The sequence below is a fragment of the Armigeres subalbatus genome, chromosome 1, assembly GCF_024139115.2.
Source record: "Armigeres subalbatus isolate Guangzhou_Male chromosome 1, GZ_Asu_2, whole genome shotgun sequence".
Classification (NCBI taxonomy): Eukaryota; Metazoa; Arthropoda; class Insecta; order Diptera; family Culicidae; genus Armigeres; species Armigeres subalbatus.
This window is the reverse complement of record NC_085139.1, coordinates 89898713-89917116: the sequence shown is the minus strand read 5'-3', so window position 1 is coordinate 89917116 and position 18404 is coordinate 89898713. Positions and strand designations below refer to the sequence as shown.

Sequence of the window (18404 nt, the reverse complement as noted above, 5' to 3'; positions counted from 1 at the left end):
ACCCGTGGCGCTCTCAGCATGGTGGAGGTTCACTTGCAGAACTTTAGTCGCCATTTCCGGGGTTCCCTTTTTTCCGGACGACGACTGTCCGGCTTTGGATGTTGCGGATCATCAGGATGTCGTTTGGTATTACAGTTTGGGTTTCTCTCTTCCTGTAGCAACCTGGCCCGCCAGTTTCGCCTCTGTGGTCAAACTGTCGCTTTTGCACCCCTTTGCCCTGTTTAGATACCTTTGGTTTGGTACCACTAGAGCAGGGGTCGCATGTAAGCTTCGAGCTTTTCCTTTAGAGGCGGACAGACTAGCCTTTATGGTGCTTTTGGGGTGAGATTTACTAACCTCGCCCGAACCGGAGGCTTCCTCAGATTTCTCTTGGGTCGGCCTTCCAGTCGGATTGGCGGTAGCGGCAGTCGGTTGATCTGTAATCTTCCTTAGTTGGATTTCACCAAATCGGTAGTTGAGGGTGTATTTGGACTTCTTCAACTTTTCCATCGACGCACCCTCTACTGTGAAGATCCATTCAACATGAGTGCTTATTTATTTTTGTTTTGTGGAAAATTTTTAATTGTTTATGGAAATTTTGTTTTATTTGTGGAAATTTTATATTTATTTGTTGCTCATACCCTGATTTCTTTATTGGCAATTTTCTATTTTCTTATGGGAATTTTCTAATTGTTTAGGGGGAGTATTTATTTTAGTCATGCAATGGACGTTGAACTTACCCATGCAAGAAATATGCGTGGATCAGCTATTCAGCTGCGTGGGTTTCTGTGTAGTCTTAAGGAGACCATTTCTGCTCATACACGGCGATTGCTGCATGGAAGCTTCTCAATCCTTACACGATCTGAGATGTCTTATCAGGTGTCTAGTTGCAGATTTTGGCTTATCTTACTCCAAGATACGATACACTGAAAACAACTTTGCTTTTTGAGAGTTACAGCTCCACTTGTTTTATAAAAACAAAACATTCTTCCAAACAAGTTCTGACAAGTGAAGTTCTAAAATAAATCTCTATTACTTAGCTAATCAAAGTTACACAACCCATAGGCTATACGGAACCAGGATTGGATTCTTTCTCAGCACCCATGTACATGTGGCATTCATTAAGTGAGATTCAATTCTTACACAACAACTCTTATATTCTGAGCACCTTTTAAGGTTACATAGGGCCAACGTTAAGGATCTCCATCCTTGGCTTGAGCCCAAGTATAATTCCCATCGACTTTGTTTATTTCTCTGTTAGGGTTTTACCGCCAGGCGATCCTGGCTCTGCCTCTGCTGCGATGTCCTGCTGGATTTCAGCGCTTGATTGCACATTTTCTCTCTGCTCGTACGTTGTCTGTGGCCGGCCTACGCCCATTCACACTGTGGAGTTGCCGTTTATATTGGATCGTCGATGGGGCTCAGTATTCGGGATCCAGTTGTGAGACCACCATGTCCATGCTGTAAAACATAGACATCGGGTGATGAATAGTTGCAAATCTATGTGATCTCTGCCAATACGCACCAAGTCTCACTGGTGAATAACATCACAGATTTCATGTTTGAGTTGAGTATTCGAAGTTTGGTGCATTGCCTGGACAAATTGTATCTCTATGTCCTATGTTGATCTTGGTCCGCCGTACGACGTTGGCTGGCTTTGGTTTAGGTCTTCTCCACTGTTTTTCTGGCTACCTTGGAGTTGGATTTTGTCATTCAGTTTACTCTACTTGGTAGAGCGCTGTGGCGTTAGTAGATCAGTATCATCATCTCATTCGATTGCTCTATGGAGGTAGACTGCTAGAGAGGACCATGATTTCGTCGACTACGATGGGAAATAGCAACAGAGGTATAATACATGCACCCTTGTCTCACTCTTGTACTCACTCAACATTCCGTGGTCAATCAGCCAAATGGAGGGACTCTCGAAATTAAATGGCCTGCTCCAGCATGATGCAAAGCGTGACAGAATGGTTCTCACATGATCGTCCGAGGCGGAATCCTGCCTGCTGCCCGCGGAGAATTGTCGAGCTTTCCCTATATATGAATTAGGAGAGGTTATCAAAACATGAAGAAGTTGTTGTAAGTTGTCGAGCCAACTGTTCGCAACAAACTAGGTCTACCCGCCCAGACTACATCCCTGGTTCAACCTCTGGTATCTGCAGTGATTATATCATCACCATCGCCAAACAACAATCGATCTGCAGCCTCACGAATGTTCTACGAATCGCCATCCGTAGAACATCATCAACATCCACGCATGTATTGCATAGGCACCAGCTACTGGATAGGTAACCAATAGAGGCGATGGAGAGTGAGTCCCTCACTCTCCGGTCAGCATTTATCGGCTCTTTATTCAACCGAACCTTGACCTCGACTGAAGGATGCTCGATCGACAGTTAGATTTGGTTCCCCGACAAGAACACTGGGCAACGAGCCCATACGCAGTTTTTTAATTCGTTAGTTTTCAAGTCCAAATACATAGTAGTAAAGTGCATGTTGTTTGTGTCTTTTCTATAAAGTGTATTTTTAATAAATGTGTTAAGCTCTTCCAACGATGAGATGTGCTTCATTTAATTTGGAATAACCGTGCATGTGATTCTGGTGGATGCTCCCGGATTAGAGGATTTATACCCAAGAGCTACGGAGTTGAACTAGACTGATGCCTCAGTCTCCTCTGGATCCACACTTCCCTCTCCATCCAACGGTCGATGTCGAACCATACTAAAAGGCTCATTCCACTCAATCGAAGATAAGGTAATCAGAAAGGTTCGCACACCAACGTTTCAGCTGATCAGCTAGATCGATGAGTGACTGACATGTCGTGTCTTTATCTATCATCCACGGATTTGTCCTTGCTCCATTCAGGCGTCGTGAAATATCGAAGAGGAAATAAATATCGCCGGTTGTTGCGAGTTTCCTACCATCGTCGGACGGGAAGTCCTCCTGCGCCCGCTTCTCATGTCTGCAGGCAGCAGCATTTGACTTATTTCCTAGACCCGCTTTTAGTTGACAGTAGTATTTAGCTCCTCTGGAAATGGATCAGCTGAAAACGGAGACGATGCCTTCTTGAATCCGTAATAAACGCAGCGCTGACATCGCTTTTGATTATCTTCTTCTAATTGACGACAACGCATTGCTTGGATTCAGCGGTGTCAGGAGAGGCTCGGGCGACGAATCAAAATAGACTGTCCAGAAGATCCAGCTGTGAAGATATCGTTCGTTGAGGATCTTAGAACTCGGGTAGTGGATGTTCTGGAAGGTGGCAGCGTAGAAGATAAGTGGGCAGTAAAGAATGCTTTTATCGAAATCGGCGAGAAAAACTTGGGTGAGCTGCTCACTCAGCGAAAAGAATGGATTACAGATGTAGCGGTAACCCGACGGAAGATTGAGGAGCGTAGAGAAGCAAACGGTGAGGAAAGTGAAGAATCAGAGAAGTAGAGTCCGTCAATGGTATGTATTCCTGTAAGTGGGAGTCGGGCGCTGCTGCAAACAGGATAGGCAGGCATAGGTGTACTTCCCGAGTAGCACACTTGTTGTAGACCAGTTTCTGTTACTCATTTAAGACCAAATTAAGTCACATATGAGTTGCTGAAACCAAATCAACCCGAATTGTGCTGCTAGGGTTTCTGACCGATGAAAAAAGGATGGATGCAGCAACCGGAGGTTATTGCCTCAATTGCTCTTTGACTTGGACAGCTGATGTGTTGGTTCGAGAACTTCGAACAGCGTCTTCAAGTCTCAGCCAGTGTTCTAAAAAAACAACCAAGTATTGGCTAATGATCACGAAAGCTAAATTAAAGCTTGTCCACGTTAAATTTCGGACACTTAGGTACTGTCCAATTGATTTGTCGCCATTTTTATCAATTTGGGCGTGTTCAAAACATCTGAAACCAGCACATAAAGCAGACAAATTCAGCTGTCATGTAAATTGATCGTCTCAGTGGTTTGTGAACATTTTCAAAAATTGCCTGTTGAGATGGGTGTATGAAATTCAACCTGGACAGGTTTAAGTACTGCGACTCCCATTTATGGAGGGCTGACCATTTGCTTTTTTTGCGGCGTCTCACCATCAAAGTCAGCAGGACCAGGTGGTTAAGTGTCAACGTGAACAGCCCCCCCAAACTTTGCAGTAGCCGGACGATCGGAAGATTTAAATATCTTGACAGTCTGATATCATTTTATTTATTATCAGACTAAGGCCGGAGTGGCCTGTGCTGCACATAAAAGTCTTCTCCATTCAGCTCGGTCCATGGCTGCAGTTCGCCAACCACGCAGTCTGCGGAGGGTCCGCAAATCGTCCTCCACCTGATCGATCCACCTTGCCCGCTGTGCACCTCGCCTTCTTGTTCCCGTCGGATCGTTGTCGAGAACCATTTTCACCGGATTACTGTCCGACATTCTGGCTACGTGCCCGGCCCACCGCAGTCTTCCGATTTTCGCGGTGTGAACGATGGATGGTTCTCCCAACAGCTGATGCAACTCGTGGTTCATTCGCCTCCTCCACGTACCGTCCGCCATCTGCACCCCACCATAGATGGTACGCAACACTTTCCTTTCAAAAACTCCCAGTGCACGTTGGTCCTCCACGAGCATCGTCCAGGTCTCGTGTCCGTAGAGAATTACCGGTCTCATAAGCTTTTTTGTAGATAGTCAGTTTGGTGCTGCGGCGAACTCTATTCGATCGGAGCTTCTTGAGGAGTCCAAAGTACGTGCGATTTCCAGCCACTTTGCGCCTCCGAATTTCTCTGCTGGTATCGTTATCGGCGGTCACCAGTGAGCCCAAGTACACGAATTCTTCAACCACCTCGATTTCGACACCACCGATAGAAACTCGTGGTGGGTGGCTCACATTGACCTCTCTTGAGCCTCTTCCTATCATGTACTTCGTCTTCGATGTGTTGATGACTAGTCCAATCCGATTAGCTTCGCTTTTCAGTCTGATGTAGGCTTCCTCCATCCACTCAAAGTGACGTGCCATGATATCAATGTCGTTGGTGAAACCAAAAAACTGGAAAGACTACGTGAAAATCGTACCACTCGTGTCAGTCCCTGCCCTTCATATTACTCCCCCAAAAGCGATGTTGAATAGCAGACACGAAAGACCATCACCTTGCCGTAACCCTCTGCACGTATCGAAGTGACTCGTAAGTGCCCCTGAAACTCGAACTACGCACATCACCCGACCTATCGTCGCCTTGATCAACTATACAGTTTATCCGGAAATCCGTTTCCGAGCATTAGCTGCCATAGCTGGTCTCGATCGATTGTATCATATGCGGCTTTGAAGTCGATAAATAGATGATGTGTGGGCAAGTTGTATTCGCGGCATTTCTGCAATACCTGACGTATGGCGAACACCTGGTCTGTGGTAAAGCGTTCACCCATAAATCCCGCCTGGTACTGCCCCACGAACTCTCTTGGTGTTAGTTATTGGTGTTAGTCGGCGGCATAAAATTTGGGAGAGTACCTTGTAGGCGGCGTTCAGCAATGTGATTGCGCGGTAGTTGCTACAATCCAGCTTATCGCCCTTTTTGTAGACACACGACACGACACCTTCCATTCACTCCTGCGGCAGAACCTCATCCTCCCAAACCTTGGTAATCACCCAGTGCAGCGCTCTAGCCAGTGCCTCACCACCGTGTTTTAATAGCTCTCCTGGTAGTTGGTCAACTCCAGGGGCTTTGTTGTTTTTCAGCCGGCCGATCTCCTCCTCGATTTCCTGGAGACTCGGATCCGGAAGGCGTATGTCGTGCACGCGTGCTCCGAGGTTCATTACCATACCGCGACTGTTGTCTGCCATATCGCCATTCAGGTGCTCTTCGTAGTGCTGCCGCCACCTTTGGATCACCTCACGCTCGTTTGTAAGATTGTTCCTGTTTATGTCCTTGCTCATATCGGGCTATGGCACGTGGTCCTTACGTGAACGGTTCAACTTCTCAGCTTTGTCTGTTCCGCGCCCGTTTGTATCATGCCTCGTGCGGTATTGCAGCAATCTCGCCCATGCTACATTCTTCTCCTCAACTAACTGCTCACATTCGCGGTCATACCAGTCGATTCTATGATCCGGGGCCACCGTGCCTAGTGCAGTGGTTGCGGTGCTTCCAATGGCGGATCGAATATCTCTCCAGCCATCTTCAAGAGATGCTGCACCTGGCTGCTCTTCCGTTGGGAGTGCCGCTTCCAGCTGCTGCGCGTAGTCTTGGGCTAGCCTACCGTCTTGTAGCCGCCCAATGTTTAGCCGCGGCGGACGACTCCGACGCGTGTTGATCACCGTCGAGAGTTTTGAGCGCAGACATACTGCAACGAGGTAGTGGTCGGATTCAATATTCGCACTGCGGTATGTGCGTACGTTCGTGATGTCGGAGAAGAATTTATCGTCGATTAGAACGTGGTCGATTTGGTTTTCCGTTACTTGATTAGGTGATTTCCATGTGGCCTTGTGGATATTCTTGCGGGGGAAGAAAATGCTTCGGACTACCATTCCGCGGGAGGCTGCAAAGTTCATGCATCGTTGGCCGTTGTCGTTCGATACGGTATGCAGACTATCCGGTCCGATGACCGGTCTATACATTTCCTCCCTTCCTACCTGAGCGTTCATGTCACCGATGACGATTTTGACGTCCCGCAGTGGGCATCCATCGTATGTCTGCTCCAGCTGCGCATAGAACGCTTCTTTCTCGTCGTCGGATCTCCCTTCGTGTGGGCAGTGCACGTTGATGATGCTATAGTTGAAGAAACAGCCTTTTATCCTCAGCTTGCACATCCTTGCGTTGATTGGCTGCCACCCAATCACACGATGGCGCATCTTACCCAGCACTATGAAGCCGGTTCCCAGCTCGTTGGTGGTGCCACAGCTTTGGTAGAAGGTAGCCACTCGATGCCCGCTTTTCCACACTTTCTGTCCTGTCCAGCAGATTTCCTGCAGCGCTACGACATCGAAGTTGTGGGGATGTAGTTCATCGTGGATTATCCTGTCGCAACCAGCGAAGCCTAGCGACTTGCAGTTCCATGTTCCAAGCTACCAATCGTGATCCTTTATTCGTCGCCTAGGTCGTTGCCGATTGTATCGAGTCGTATTATCTTCTATGTCGTTCGTAATAGTTGTTTTTAAAGGCGGCTTATTGGGCCTGCGCAAACCTCCTGTCTCGTCGGAGGGCCGTCGTGTCAGGGCTGTTTAGCGTCCCACCTAACACCAGGACTTGGGCTTGTGCGCTTTGAGCGGCACACGGTTGCTTTGGCGGAGCCTACTTGCGGATACATGCAGCTTTTTATAGAGGTTTAACAGGACCCACTGTCAAACCCCACCACATCCTAGGCAGGCGCCACAACTCGCAGATGGCCTGGGGAGGGATCGTCAAGCCCTTGGACATAGTCCCTGCTGCCCCCAGTCTGATATCAGCAGATAGCGAAATTGGGATCGACATGTAACCACGACCTGGGGATAACTTTGCGTGTTATCGAAATATTTGGAAACCATACCGGATTGATCCACTTACCAAAGTTCGAGTGTACCACTTGATCTTGAAACGTTTTGAGTATATAGGTAAAGATAACGCAGATGATGTTTAAAATTTACAATTCGGACGACCATTCAGCTGGATAGCGTGTGCCGAGCAACATAAAAGCCATCAAATACCGATAACAATATGTAGATGTTCGAGAATATTGGTGGAAATGGGTAGGCCACATATTGCATGGGAGCTTAGACGGAATCTGTAAGCAAGAATCCCCTTAATATGCGTGACCTGATAGGATATAGAATATTTATGCCGATGGATGTTATATTCATTTGAAATATTCTTGGTGACAAATGTATGGTCTATAAATGACATATTTCGTACCAAGATAAGAACAGTGATGCAAATGTTCAAAAATTTAAAAAAAAAATTTTTCCGCCCCCTCAATATTTTTGGAAAGTTGAAGGGGGGGGGGGGGTGACATAAAATAAATTTAATATTTGTATCGGCCTTACTTGACTCCATACATAATTATATGCGTAGACGAAGAAAGGGAAACATTAATTTTTGGCTCTTACTTCTGAAGAATGCATAATATCCACAATTGCCATGTAACACGGGCACGGGCTAACAACTGCTTTTAAAGAGAGGATAACATTTACCCTTTCCTTACTCGGAGAAAGCGCTTTTCTTTTAAAAAAAAACGACCATATCCACTATTGCTTAATATCTGGCAAACGCTTATTTTTAAAGAAGGTATCACATCCTCCATTGCTTCATTTGTAGCAAACGTTTATTTTTAAAGAAGGGATCACATCCATTATTGCCTTAATCCGGGCAAGCACCTACTTTTAATGAAGGAATCATATTTACCATTGTCTTAATCCGGGCAAGCGATTTATTTTAAAGAAAAGATCAAACCCACCATTGCTTTAACCCTGGCTAGACGTTTGCCAGAAGGGATCATAATCTGGGCAAGCGCCTATTTTTAAAGAGGTAGTTACATGCAACACTGCCCTAATCTGGACAAACGCCTTTTTTTAAAGAAGGAATGACATCCACCACTGACTTAATCCTGGCAAGCATCTTTTTTCTGAGAAGGGATCGCATCCACCATTTCGGACAACCATGCTTTCTACGAGATAATTACGTCTTTTCAATTCTATTATTGACCGGTGCAGTGCTATATTCTTCACTAGAAAACAACTAAAAAACAACAGCAAAGAAAAATTATGAAAAATGTCCCTTATGCTAGATGGATCCCTTTCAACGCTGTTCACAGTTATGTCAAAAGTTCATAGCGTTATGAATTATTGCGCATACTTGACAAACGCGTGCAAGGCAAATTCTGCGGAATGGCGCATTCTGGCGAATGGCTTTCTGGCGAATTCCTTTCTGGCGAATGGTGCATTCTGGCAAATGGCTTTCTGTGGAATGGTCCATTCTGACAAATTGATTCTGGCAAAAAGCTTTCTGGCAAATGACTTTCTGGCGAATGTCATACAACCTTTCCATTCAATTCAGTTAAATGAAAAAAAATTAAACACGTTCAACTCTTTGCAAGGCAATTGAATTCAACTGAATTGATCAATTATCTTTTCTAATCCAAACATAATGAAGCTCGCCTTATAGACAAGAAGTAGAAAAACAATTTTGTCAGAGCGAGTACAAACTACTACTCATTCTTGCAATCAACGAGGTACATCAAATTATCAAAGTTTTAATAAAGCCGCCATCGTCGCTATAAAACAGTATGTAATTCAATTAAAGCTTCCAAGCACCGCAGAGCAATTAATTAAGCAGTTTCAAAGCGAACAAATTAATACATCCCGAAGAGTAACGAACAGTCAACAAAGACATCGCTTAATTTTCAGCGGTTATCCCAGTCAAACAAAAGATCTTTTCAGCGACAACGGTGGTGACAATCGATGCCAGTGCCATTCATAGAAATGGCGCTAAAAATAATTAAATCTCAATTTTCATTAGTAGCGGGCTCCCACTCCAGACGCGTGTTCTAATTCAGACCTTTCCTTCTCTATCTCCTCGTTGCAGCAGTCGAAACATCGACATCGGCGCGAAAATGGCGACAGTGGTGAAGACGAACGTCCCACCGGCGGCGGAGGACGAGGACAAGGACGAACAAACACCGGTACTGGCGATGATGGCGAATTGGAGAATTTCATTGCACTGGCTCCGGACGAAGCGGATATTTATAACTTTTCCAACAATCTCATCAACGCGGTGGACAACGATGGTGGCGGTGGAACCGAGAATGCAAATGAAGTGAATCCGTTTAATGAATTTCTTAATCCTCGCCACACTACGCAACAGCAGCAACAGCTGCTGCTACCGCCACCGGAAGATCCATGGAGTGCGGATCTGGATGAGCAATTGCCACCTCCGGAGCCACAGCAGCCAGATGATGTGGAACGAGAGATGAACAACGAAGTGGACAAGAGCACCAGTCTTGAGCCACTGAACCGGAACCAAAAGCAGTTGCCGGTTGAGAGTCCACTGATGGCTAGCAGTATCGATTTCCTCAACTCCATAGACGGTGGCTATCTGCTGTCGAACGGGATTATCGACGAGAAGGGTACCAAATTGATAGATGGTAAGTTTCTCTTTTGGTTCCTGGGTGGTGTCGCACGGAAGACTACACAACTTGACTCTCTTCTATTTGGGTTGGGATGCCATTTTCCATTCACAGATAGTGGCTTGCAAACGTTGAAACCAGCTGGTATCGGAAGCGACGAGGCAAGGGAAGGAGGTGGAGAAGTAGTAAACGATGATGACATTTTCGAGCAGATGCAGAAGAAGGCGAAATCCTATCGGTTGAAGCTATATAAGAAACACAAAAATTTTAAGCACAGCCATCACCATCGGGGCGGATACTACCATCCTTCCATGTATCAGCATCATCACCATCACTACTCCCGGCAGAAGATGCTTGAGAGGGAGCGAGATCGCTGGAAGCAAATTCACGACCAGATGCCAAGGGTAAACAACCAGGGCCAGATCCGATACTTCGATAGTTCCAACAAACTGGAGACAAAAGACGACATTAAAGCTCATATCGACGGATACTCGAGCCCTTCCAGTCCCCAATGGCCCCATTTCGATAAGGTTATACACTCGCTTAACAAAGAACAACCACCAGATAACATCCCGCCCTACATTAAGAAGTACAACCGACGCAATAAACAGTTGATTGATTTGCTGGAGGGCACCATTGCTCCACTTTCCGAGTACAACCAGCGCCATCACGAGAGGAAGTATAACCGTAGAAAAAATCCCCTTGAAGATTTGTTCGAAGAGCAGCGCCCCAGCCAGAACAATCTCGGACTGCAGCGGAACTACATACAGGAAACGATTCAATCCTCCACCGCTCACTCCAATTCACTTCCTGGCGAAGGGATCCACATAATCTACGACAAAAAGCACAACGAGGATGGTCACGCCTATGGGCATCCCACGATGGCCGCCGACCATCCCTACAAACTTTCGTCCCGGGCCGGTCAGTTTGTGTATCATCGGGTGGTTTCGCCCCAACCGGTCGGAAATGGTTATGGACGCTTGAAGCGCCAACGGCTTCCGTTCGTAGCAATAACCGACCGCCGTCTGGGAGCCCCTCCGAAACGTCGCCCCAACAGCAGTAGCAGCAGCATTAACAACAGCAACTCCGGCAGCAACAATCTACTGAATCACCAACCGATGCCTTAAGCTAAGCACATGGGACACTAACTTCAGCACAAAGCGCCAACACAACACAAAAAACACCGCGTTCCACTCTGAAATTTCGACGAAAATCAAATCACAGCCACACTAGAACACAAATACACGTACACCCTCTGCGGTTCCGGGTCGCTCTCGGCTCCGGGATTCGCGTTCAAGGCAGCTGCTCCTTTCTAGAAAGCGCCCCCTGTTTTCTAGAAAAGGCTACACACCCACATACACACATACACACGAACATATTTCAATTTTGTGTTTCTTTCAAATGCTACTACCAGTTGGCACACATTCTCGAACGCTAACGGATGGGAGAAAACCCGACAACACTAAGCATGAAAACACTAAACTATGACAACGGCACACAGAGTGTGTCCTTTGTGTACCGGCACTAAAATCTCACCTATTGGCTTCGCCGTCTTCGTCACCCACCTTGCGGGAGCAATCAATTGGAAAGTTATGCACCACCATAGCGGCAATTTAACGATAACGAGAGCTTCACACCGGAAGATTGAAATCCGTTATCGCAATGAATCAACCATCGGATGCAATTGCGATTGAAAGAAGGCAGATTTATTTCATTTCAGCTTGTTAATTTTGGTTTTGATCGAGTAGCTTCAGTATGCTACTCAAAAAATTACCGACTTCTTTCAATCAACATACTCCATTACCGAATTAGAAATAGGTACTTTAAATGTGGAATAAATGAAAAACGTTGATTGAGATGCGACACCACGATAAAAAAAAGTGCATTCTCGCATCCAATCGTACCAGTGCCATTATTGTAGTTCCAGTTGCAACCCATTGTGAGCTTTCGCGACAATCGAGCTTTCTTCCATTTCCTGATGTCGCACCTACATCGCCAGTACTGTGCATCTATGCCTCGGTCCCTATACAGTTACGACATCCGAAACTAGAAGTAAATTCGATTGTCGCGAGAGCTCCTTAAATTTTCAACTGGAGCTACCATATCACGCCTAATCTTTATAAGAATTATAGAAACAGTGTGGCAAAATACTACTTCAGTTCGCGATTTCACTATTGTGTATTCCAAGTCCAGTTATAAGAGAAATGCATCATATAAATATAAAACTCCGCTAACAAATTCTTACAGTCCTAAGTAAGTAGCAGGATGTTTTCCTCTGCCTTCTTAATATATTATGCAAACAGCGTTTTGGGCAAATTACAATCGTATATTCATTACTTCTTCAGTATGAAGTAAATTGAATATCGAATCGCAAATCTAATAAACGATTCAAAACAAGCGTGGATTGAAACATATCGAACTCTTGTCCCAAAAAATCTCGGACAAGTTGAATCATCGTAGGATTTCTGTAATAGGTTATTATCGTTTCCTTCAGCTCCATCCAGTTGAAAATCGATGTGAGCTCTCAAGAAAATCAATTTTTCTTCTATTCCCTCTTGTTGCAACTGCATCGAAGGCTCGCGAACTGACGCGTTTTTCCTGTCACCATATTTTTTTTGCTCCCGAAAATTTTATTAATAGAAATTATGTTATAGTGGATTTCTTGGAACTGCGTGATTGAACAGACAAATGCTGATCAAAATGTTGCGATCTTTTTGTGCCATCCATAGTAGAGAAGTTCAAAGGTAATGAAGAGTTGCAGGTCATCGTCATGGAACGGCTGGAAAACACCAACGTCCGGCGTCTTATCATCACCATGAACGCCGGAGCCTTCATTCTGACACACACCTTCCCGACAACCCCCTTGTTGGATGTTCTTTGGTAAGGTAAAAATGCTGGACGCAGACTGCATTCGTGTGGTAAGTTATCTAATGAACCCTTAAATTGAATTTTAAACTGAATTTTGCAATTTTGCTTGCCGTTGTGGTACGTTGTTAGTCCAGCAAATGTTTGAGTTTTTTTGTTTGTGCTTTATTATAATGATTTTTTACACATAGTGCTAGCATAACTGGGCGTTCCCATAAAGGTAACAAATTCAACATTTTATCTATATTGATGGCATCAGGAATATAGCGGTAGGTTATTTCTTTCTCATCTCCTCTTTGAACGGATATTCAACGCCAAAACATGAATTGAAATCTTCCATAAGGCATACTGTTTTTGGTCTAATTTGTTATGTTTTGGAAAAATGTCCCTCGCCAAATCGATATCTTCTCTATCGATTCTAGTTGTCTCTTCTTTAACTCGTCTGATTAGTATTTTTTTGGATGAATTATAAAAGCTTGAGTTTTATCAATCAAATGGAAAATAGCAACGCACTCTTAAATTATTAGTTTATAATCCTCCAAACACGAAACTCGACAAAATATCTAAAAAACAAAATGAGAGATAGTTTAATTTTATGGTGTGAAGGAATGCATAGGAGCCATAATTAGGCTATAATTTCAAGGCTCGTCTACGTAATGGATATTCTTTTTGCTGCTGTTTCGCATGTTGCTTTCATTGAAGATTAGGTTAATGAATAATGTTTGATCTTTCTCGTAAATTGATGTATACTGAATAATTTATAACAAATCAAGAAAGTGGTTAATTTGCTCAAAACTTCACGTGTCGTGTGATGTTTTCTCCTGTGCGGTACGTCATTTCCTGAGTGGGACCACGTAATATTACAATTATAGAAACACCCAGCATATATTTTGCAGGGGCAGATCATGTTAAAGCTATCACAAACCAATTTGCATTCCAATACAGTACATAGTTAGCTTTCTGGTACACCAACGTACATAGAGATATAACAATATTTGCAATTTTATCTGTACGTGAAAAAAGCTATGTTTTATATTAATTATTTTCCCTCGCGTTAGCTGAATATGAAAAAATCACACTTCCTGATTATTGCGGATAGTTTAAAGATAAATTAACAATAGCTCTACCGGAGCGATTAATTGTCTGCCCTATACGTTGGGTGAACAATGTCACAACAAAATACGTCGTAACTGATCTTTACTTTGTTCTCGCATCAACATTAACATGCTAGTTACTTGGATTACATCACTTACCAAGGTGAATCCTGATCTAAGTAATGACACTTCCTCTCCCTATTTACAATACTCCTTCCCGTAACAACCGTAGAGATGCAGACGATTCGTCGGTCTCTAAAACAACGGTTGGTACAATAACATTCCTTCCCTTCCCTCGATGATCGTAAGGACGTGGCCGGCGCCGTTATTGACCCATTAAAAGTTGAGCTTTCGGAACGTGCACATTGAGGATGGAAAGCTAATCCCAAGTCCCATCTGTTGGTTCCCTGTGCAATTCCGCTAGTTCTGGTCAATCACGGAGTAGCAACTACGAATTGTACGATCATCTCATGCTCATGCTCATGCTCATAATCCCACTTGTTGCAACTGCATCGTAAGTAGTACCTACGCATGATGACACCCAGAAATGGATTAAAATCCGATTGTCGTAAGGCAATCCAGCTTACCATTCTTGCTCTGGATGGGACAAACGACACTTTCCATGTACTCCTCCGGCAAAACCTCATCCTTCCTAATCTTGATAATTACCAGTGTCACGCTCTAGCCAAACTCATCATCGTGTTTATCCTAAAGTTGATCAACCCCATAAAGTTTTGTTGTTTTTGAGCTGGAAAATACTTCACAACTCCAAGTGGTTGTTAGCTTAGAACGGATTGTGAGTGATTGAACTATGCATCCAATTTTTAAATCTCAGGCGCATGCAAAAGCCGCTATAATGCGGAGGTCGACGAAGGCCCATCGTAGCTTAGTTGGTTAAAAGCACCAGTCTAGTGTACTGAGGGTCGTGGCTTCGAGTCCCATTGGAGGAAAGTGGTAACCTCCAATACAATTTTCAAATCAAAATGTTCCACATAATGTACATAATGTACGGGGCCCTCCTTGGCCGTGCGGTAAGACGCGCGGCTACAAAGCAAGACCATGCTGAGAGTCGATTCCCGGTGCCGATCTAGGCAATTTTCGGATTGGAAATTGTCTCGACTTCCCTGGGCATAAAAGTATCATCGTGTTAGCCTCATGATATACGAATGCAAAAATGGTAACCTGGCTTAGAAACCTCGCAGTTAATAACTGTGGAAGTGCTTAATGAACACTAAGCTGCGAGGCGGCTCTTTCCCAGTGTGGGGATGTAATGCCAATAAGAAGAAGAAGAAGAAGAATGTACATATTAACATCTGAGTTTTCAGAACATTGTAAACGTAAGGATATTATTGGAACACAATACGCATTGTAGTTTATTATGGTTATGATTTTTGGTGTTAACTAAAGTATTATTGTTTTGTTGGGTAAAATAATAGTATGGTTAAATAGTGAGTATCTGAGACACATTTTCAGAGCTGTGCAGATGAAATGCTGTAGTCCAAGCGAATATATTTTTGCAGTTTTTCCTTCTGATGGACGTTTGTGATACTGTTTCTGCTGTCGCCAAGCGACTATGATTTGAAATTTGAAGAAAATTTCCACGGCTCAACCTTCTCTTCCGTAGAATTATGGCTACGAAAAGAACCGAATCAATTTCCATAATGCGCCTTTTCAATCACAAACAGCAACAAAACCAAAATTTCACTTGGCTTCCACTGACGCCATCCATGCGAATAAATATTTGCAGCACCTCCCTACGATGCGCGCTCGTGATTCTGCTACGGACGGCAACTTCCTGACGTCGTACTTTGAACAAATACGTCTCGCCCGATCTTCCTTTGTATAGAATGGTGGCCCTGAGAAGAACCGATTAATTTCCAATAATGCATCTTTCAAATCACTAACCGCTGTCGAGGATGACCACACGACCTACGCCATCGGCGGGAATAAAATTTGCTGCATAGGAAAGTAGTTTTCTTATAATCAATAAAGAAGGCCCATTAGTCCCGCCTCTTTGTTGATCGGTATGATTGTATAACATTTTGCCGAAAATTATTTCCCGGAGTTCATTTTCGTGGTTGAACATTTCGTGGAATACCTAACATATGGCGGTTTGTAACTTTTCGCGGTACGACATTTGGCAGTTTAACTGTATGCGATAACTGGGGCATTATGTTACTGTGTACCATTCTCAAAGTTCTATGCAAAATTATCCTATCCCGGATTCAGGAGAACATCGATGCGACTCTCCGGCGGCAGCAGGCTAGATTCCGTGCCGGAAGATCCTGTGTGGACCATGTTGTCACGCTCCGCATCATTCTGGAGCAGGTCAACGAATTCCAAGAGTCCCTTTACTTGGTATTCATTGACTACGAAAAAGCTTTCGACCTGAAGGCCTCATCGAAGCACAGTACGAGGCCTTTTCGTGTAGAGTGCTGCACAATGGGGTCCTGTCCGACCCTATCCGGGTCGTAGCTGGTGTGAGGCAAGGATGTATTCTATCACCGTTACTGTTCCTCATCGTAATCGACGAGATTCTGGTAGATGCGATTGACCGTGAACCAAACCGCTGGCTGTTATGGCAGCTTATAACCATGGAGCACCGAAATGACTTCGAATTGGCTGATGCCGTTGCACACCTCGCTCAACGGCGCTCCGATATGCAGAGTAAGCTCAACTACCTTGCCGAGCGCTCCTCTTCGGAAAGGCTTAGTCATCAACGTCAACAGAACCAAATCGTTGGATGTAAACACGGTTACCCCTTCCAGTTTCACAGTAGCCGGGCAACCAGTGGAGAATATTGAAAGCTTCTAATATATTGGTAGCCAAATGGCGTCAGACGGCGGTGCCAAGATCGACATAGGCGCACGGAACAAGAAAGCAAGGGCTACCTTTGCGAGTTTAAGAAATATCTGGAAAAACTGATATAAATAAGTGATAGATAAGTGAACGCTCCAAAATACGAATTTTCAACTCTAACGTGAAGTCTGTGCTGTTATACGCTAGCGAAACATGGTGTGTATCAGTGGAGAACACTCAACGGCTGCAGGTGTTCATCAACAGATACCTGCGGTATATAATTCGGGCCTGGTAGCCTCACAACTGGATCTCAAACAACGAGCTTTATCGTCGTTGTCACCAGAGGCCGATAGCAACAGAAATTCGGGATCGAAAGTGGGGCTGAGTCGGCCACACTCTACGTAGGGGCGGAAACGAAATCTGTAAACAAGCATTAGACTGGAACCCAGCGGGTCATCGCAGCAGAGGCTCATGGCGGCGAAGCCTCAATAAAGAGCTAAAAGAAGTCGACCGAAATCTAACCTGGCAACAGGTTAAAGCGATAGCCGGGCAACGCTCAGGATGGAGATCCTTTAAGTCAGCCCTTTGCACCACCGGAGATGTACAGGATCTATAAGTAAAAAAAAAACATTTGGCGGTTTGTACCTTTTCGCTGATTTTCTTTTGGCGGAATGTACCATTTCGCGGAATGCACCATTTTTGCGGAATACTCTTAATAATAGCTCAGTGTTCATTCAGATCTTCCATAATTATTATCTGCGAGGTTTCTAAGGTTTTTGCAAAACATATAGCAATTTGATCGTTGAAGATATTTCATACTACATTCTTACAACATTCTTACATTCTTACAACTATATATATATATATATCAATGATAGCAGTTTAGATAAAATATGCATTTTTGTTTGTTTGTTTGTTTTTATTAGCGGCATTTCACACTGCTAGAGTGCATTCATGCCGTATCCAAAAATATCCCTCCCATTACCCATTACAATACAATACAACATTTAATTTCTTCTTCGACCTAATGTTGTACACTTTCCATCCTGAACCTGAATCGGACAGATTTTCTCCACTGTACTGGAACTTTTATCGGCAGCCCTCATCATCACACGATCTTTTCCGATTTTGTTCGCATCTAGCCTTGATCGATTCGCTTGTTCCAGTCGACAGCCGTCTCTTTGCCATGGTTCCGGATTGTGGGTTGTTGTGTGCTTCGTCGTCGTCATCGTTCTCATCGTTAGAATCGTTGTCACTGATGTTGTGATCTGCCGCATGCGGGGTAACTTCAATTGTATCGGTGCGATACTCGTTTTCGTCCACGTCTTTCACTCTAACTTTCACTTACTCAGAGATCGAGTAAAATTATTGTTATCTCTTTTTTTCTCATGGAAATTTTACTCAGTTTCCGTCAAAAGCGGGACTACTCATAGCTATGAGTTGTCCTGCTTTTGGCGGAAACTGAGTAAAATTTCCATGAGAAGAAAAAAGAGGGCAATACAATTTTACTCAGTCACTGAGTAAGTGAAAGTTAGCGTGTTGCTCTGTTGTTCGGCGATGTTAGAAGCTGTTCGTTTTTCTTGCAGAGATGTTACTTGTTTTTTGCCTCGAATTGTT

General features: G+C 44.3%; 1 protein-coding gene across 1 annotated transcript in view; it reads left to right on the top strand.

Moving 5' to 3' along the window:
* LOC134221953 (uncharacterized) overlaps window positions 1–11627 on the top strand; it is a 396732-nt gene extending 385105 nt beyond the window's left edge. The window contains exons 3-4 of the mRNA XM_062701135.1: window positions 9492–10047; window positions 10144–11627. Of these exons, the coding sequence (XP_062557119.1) occupies window positions 9492–10047; window positions 10144–11156 (1569 nt within the window). The 3' untranslated portion in view covers window positions 11157–11627. The remainder of the gene's footprint in view (window positions 1–9491; window positions 10048–10143) is intronic.
* Window positions 11628–18404: the final 6777 nt, after the last annotated feature.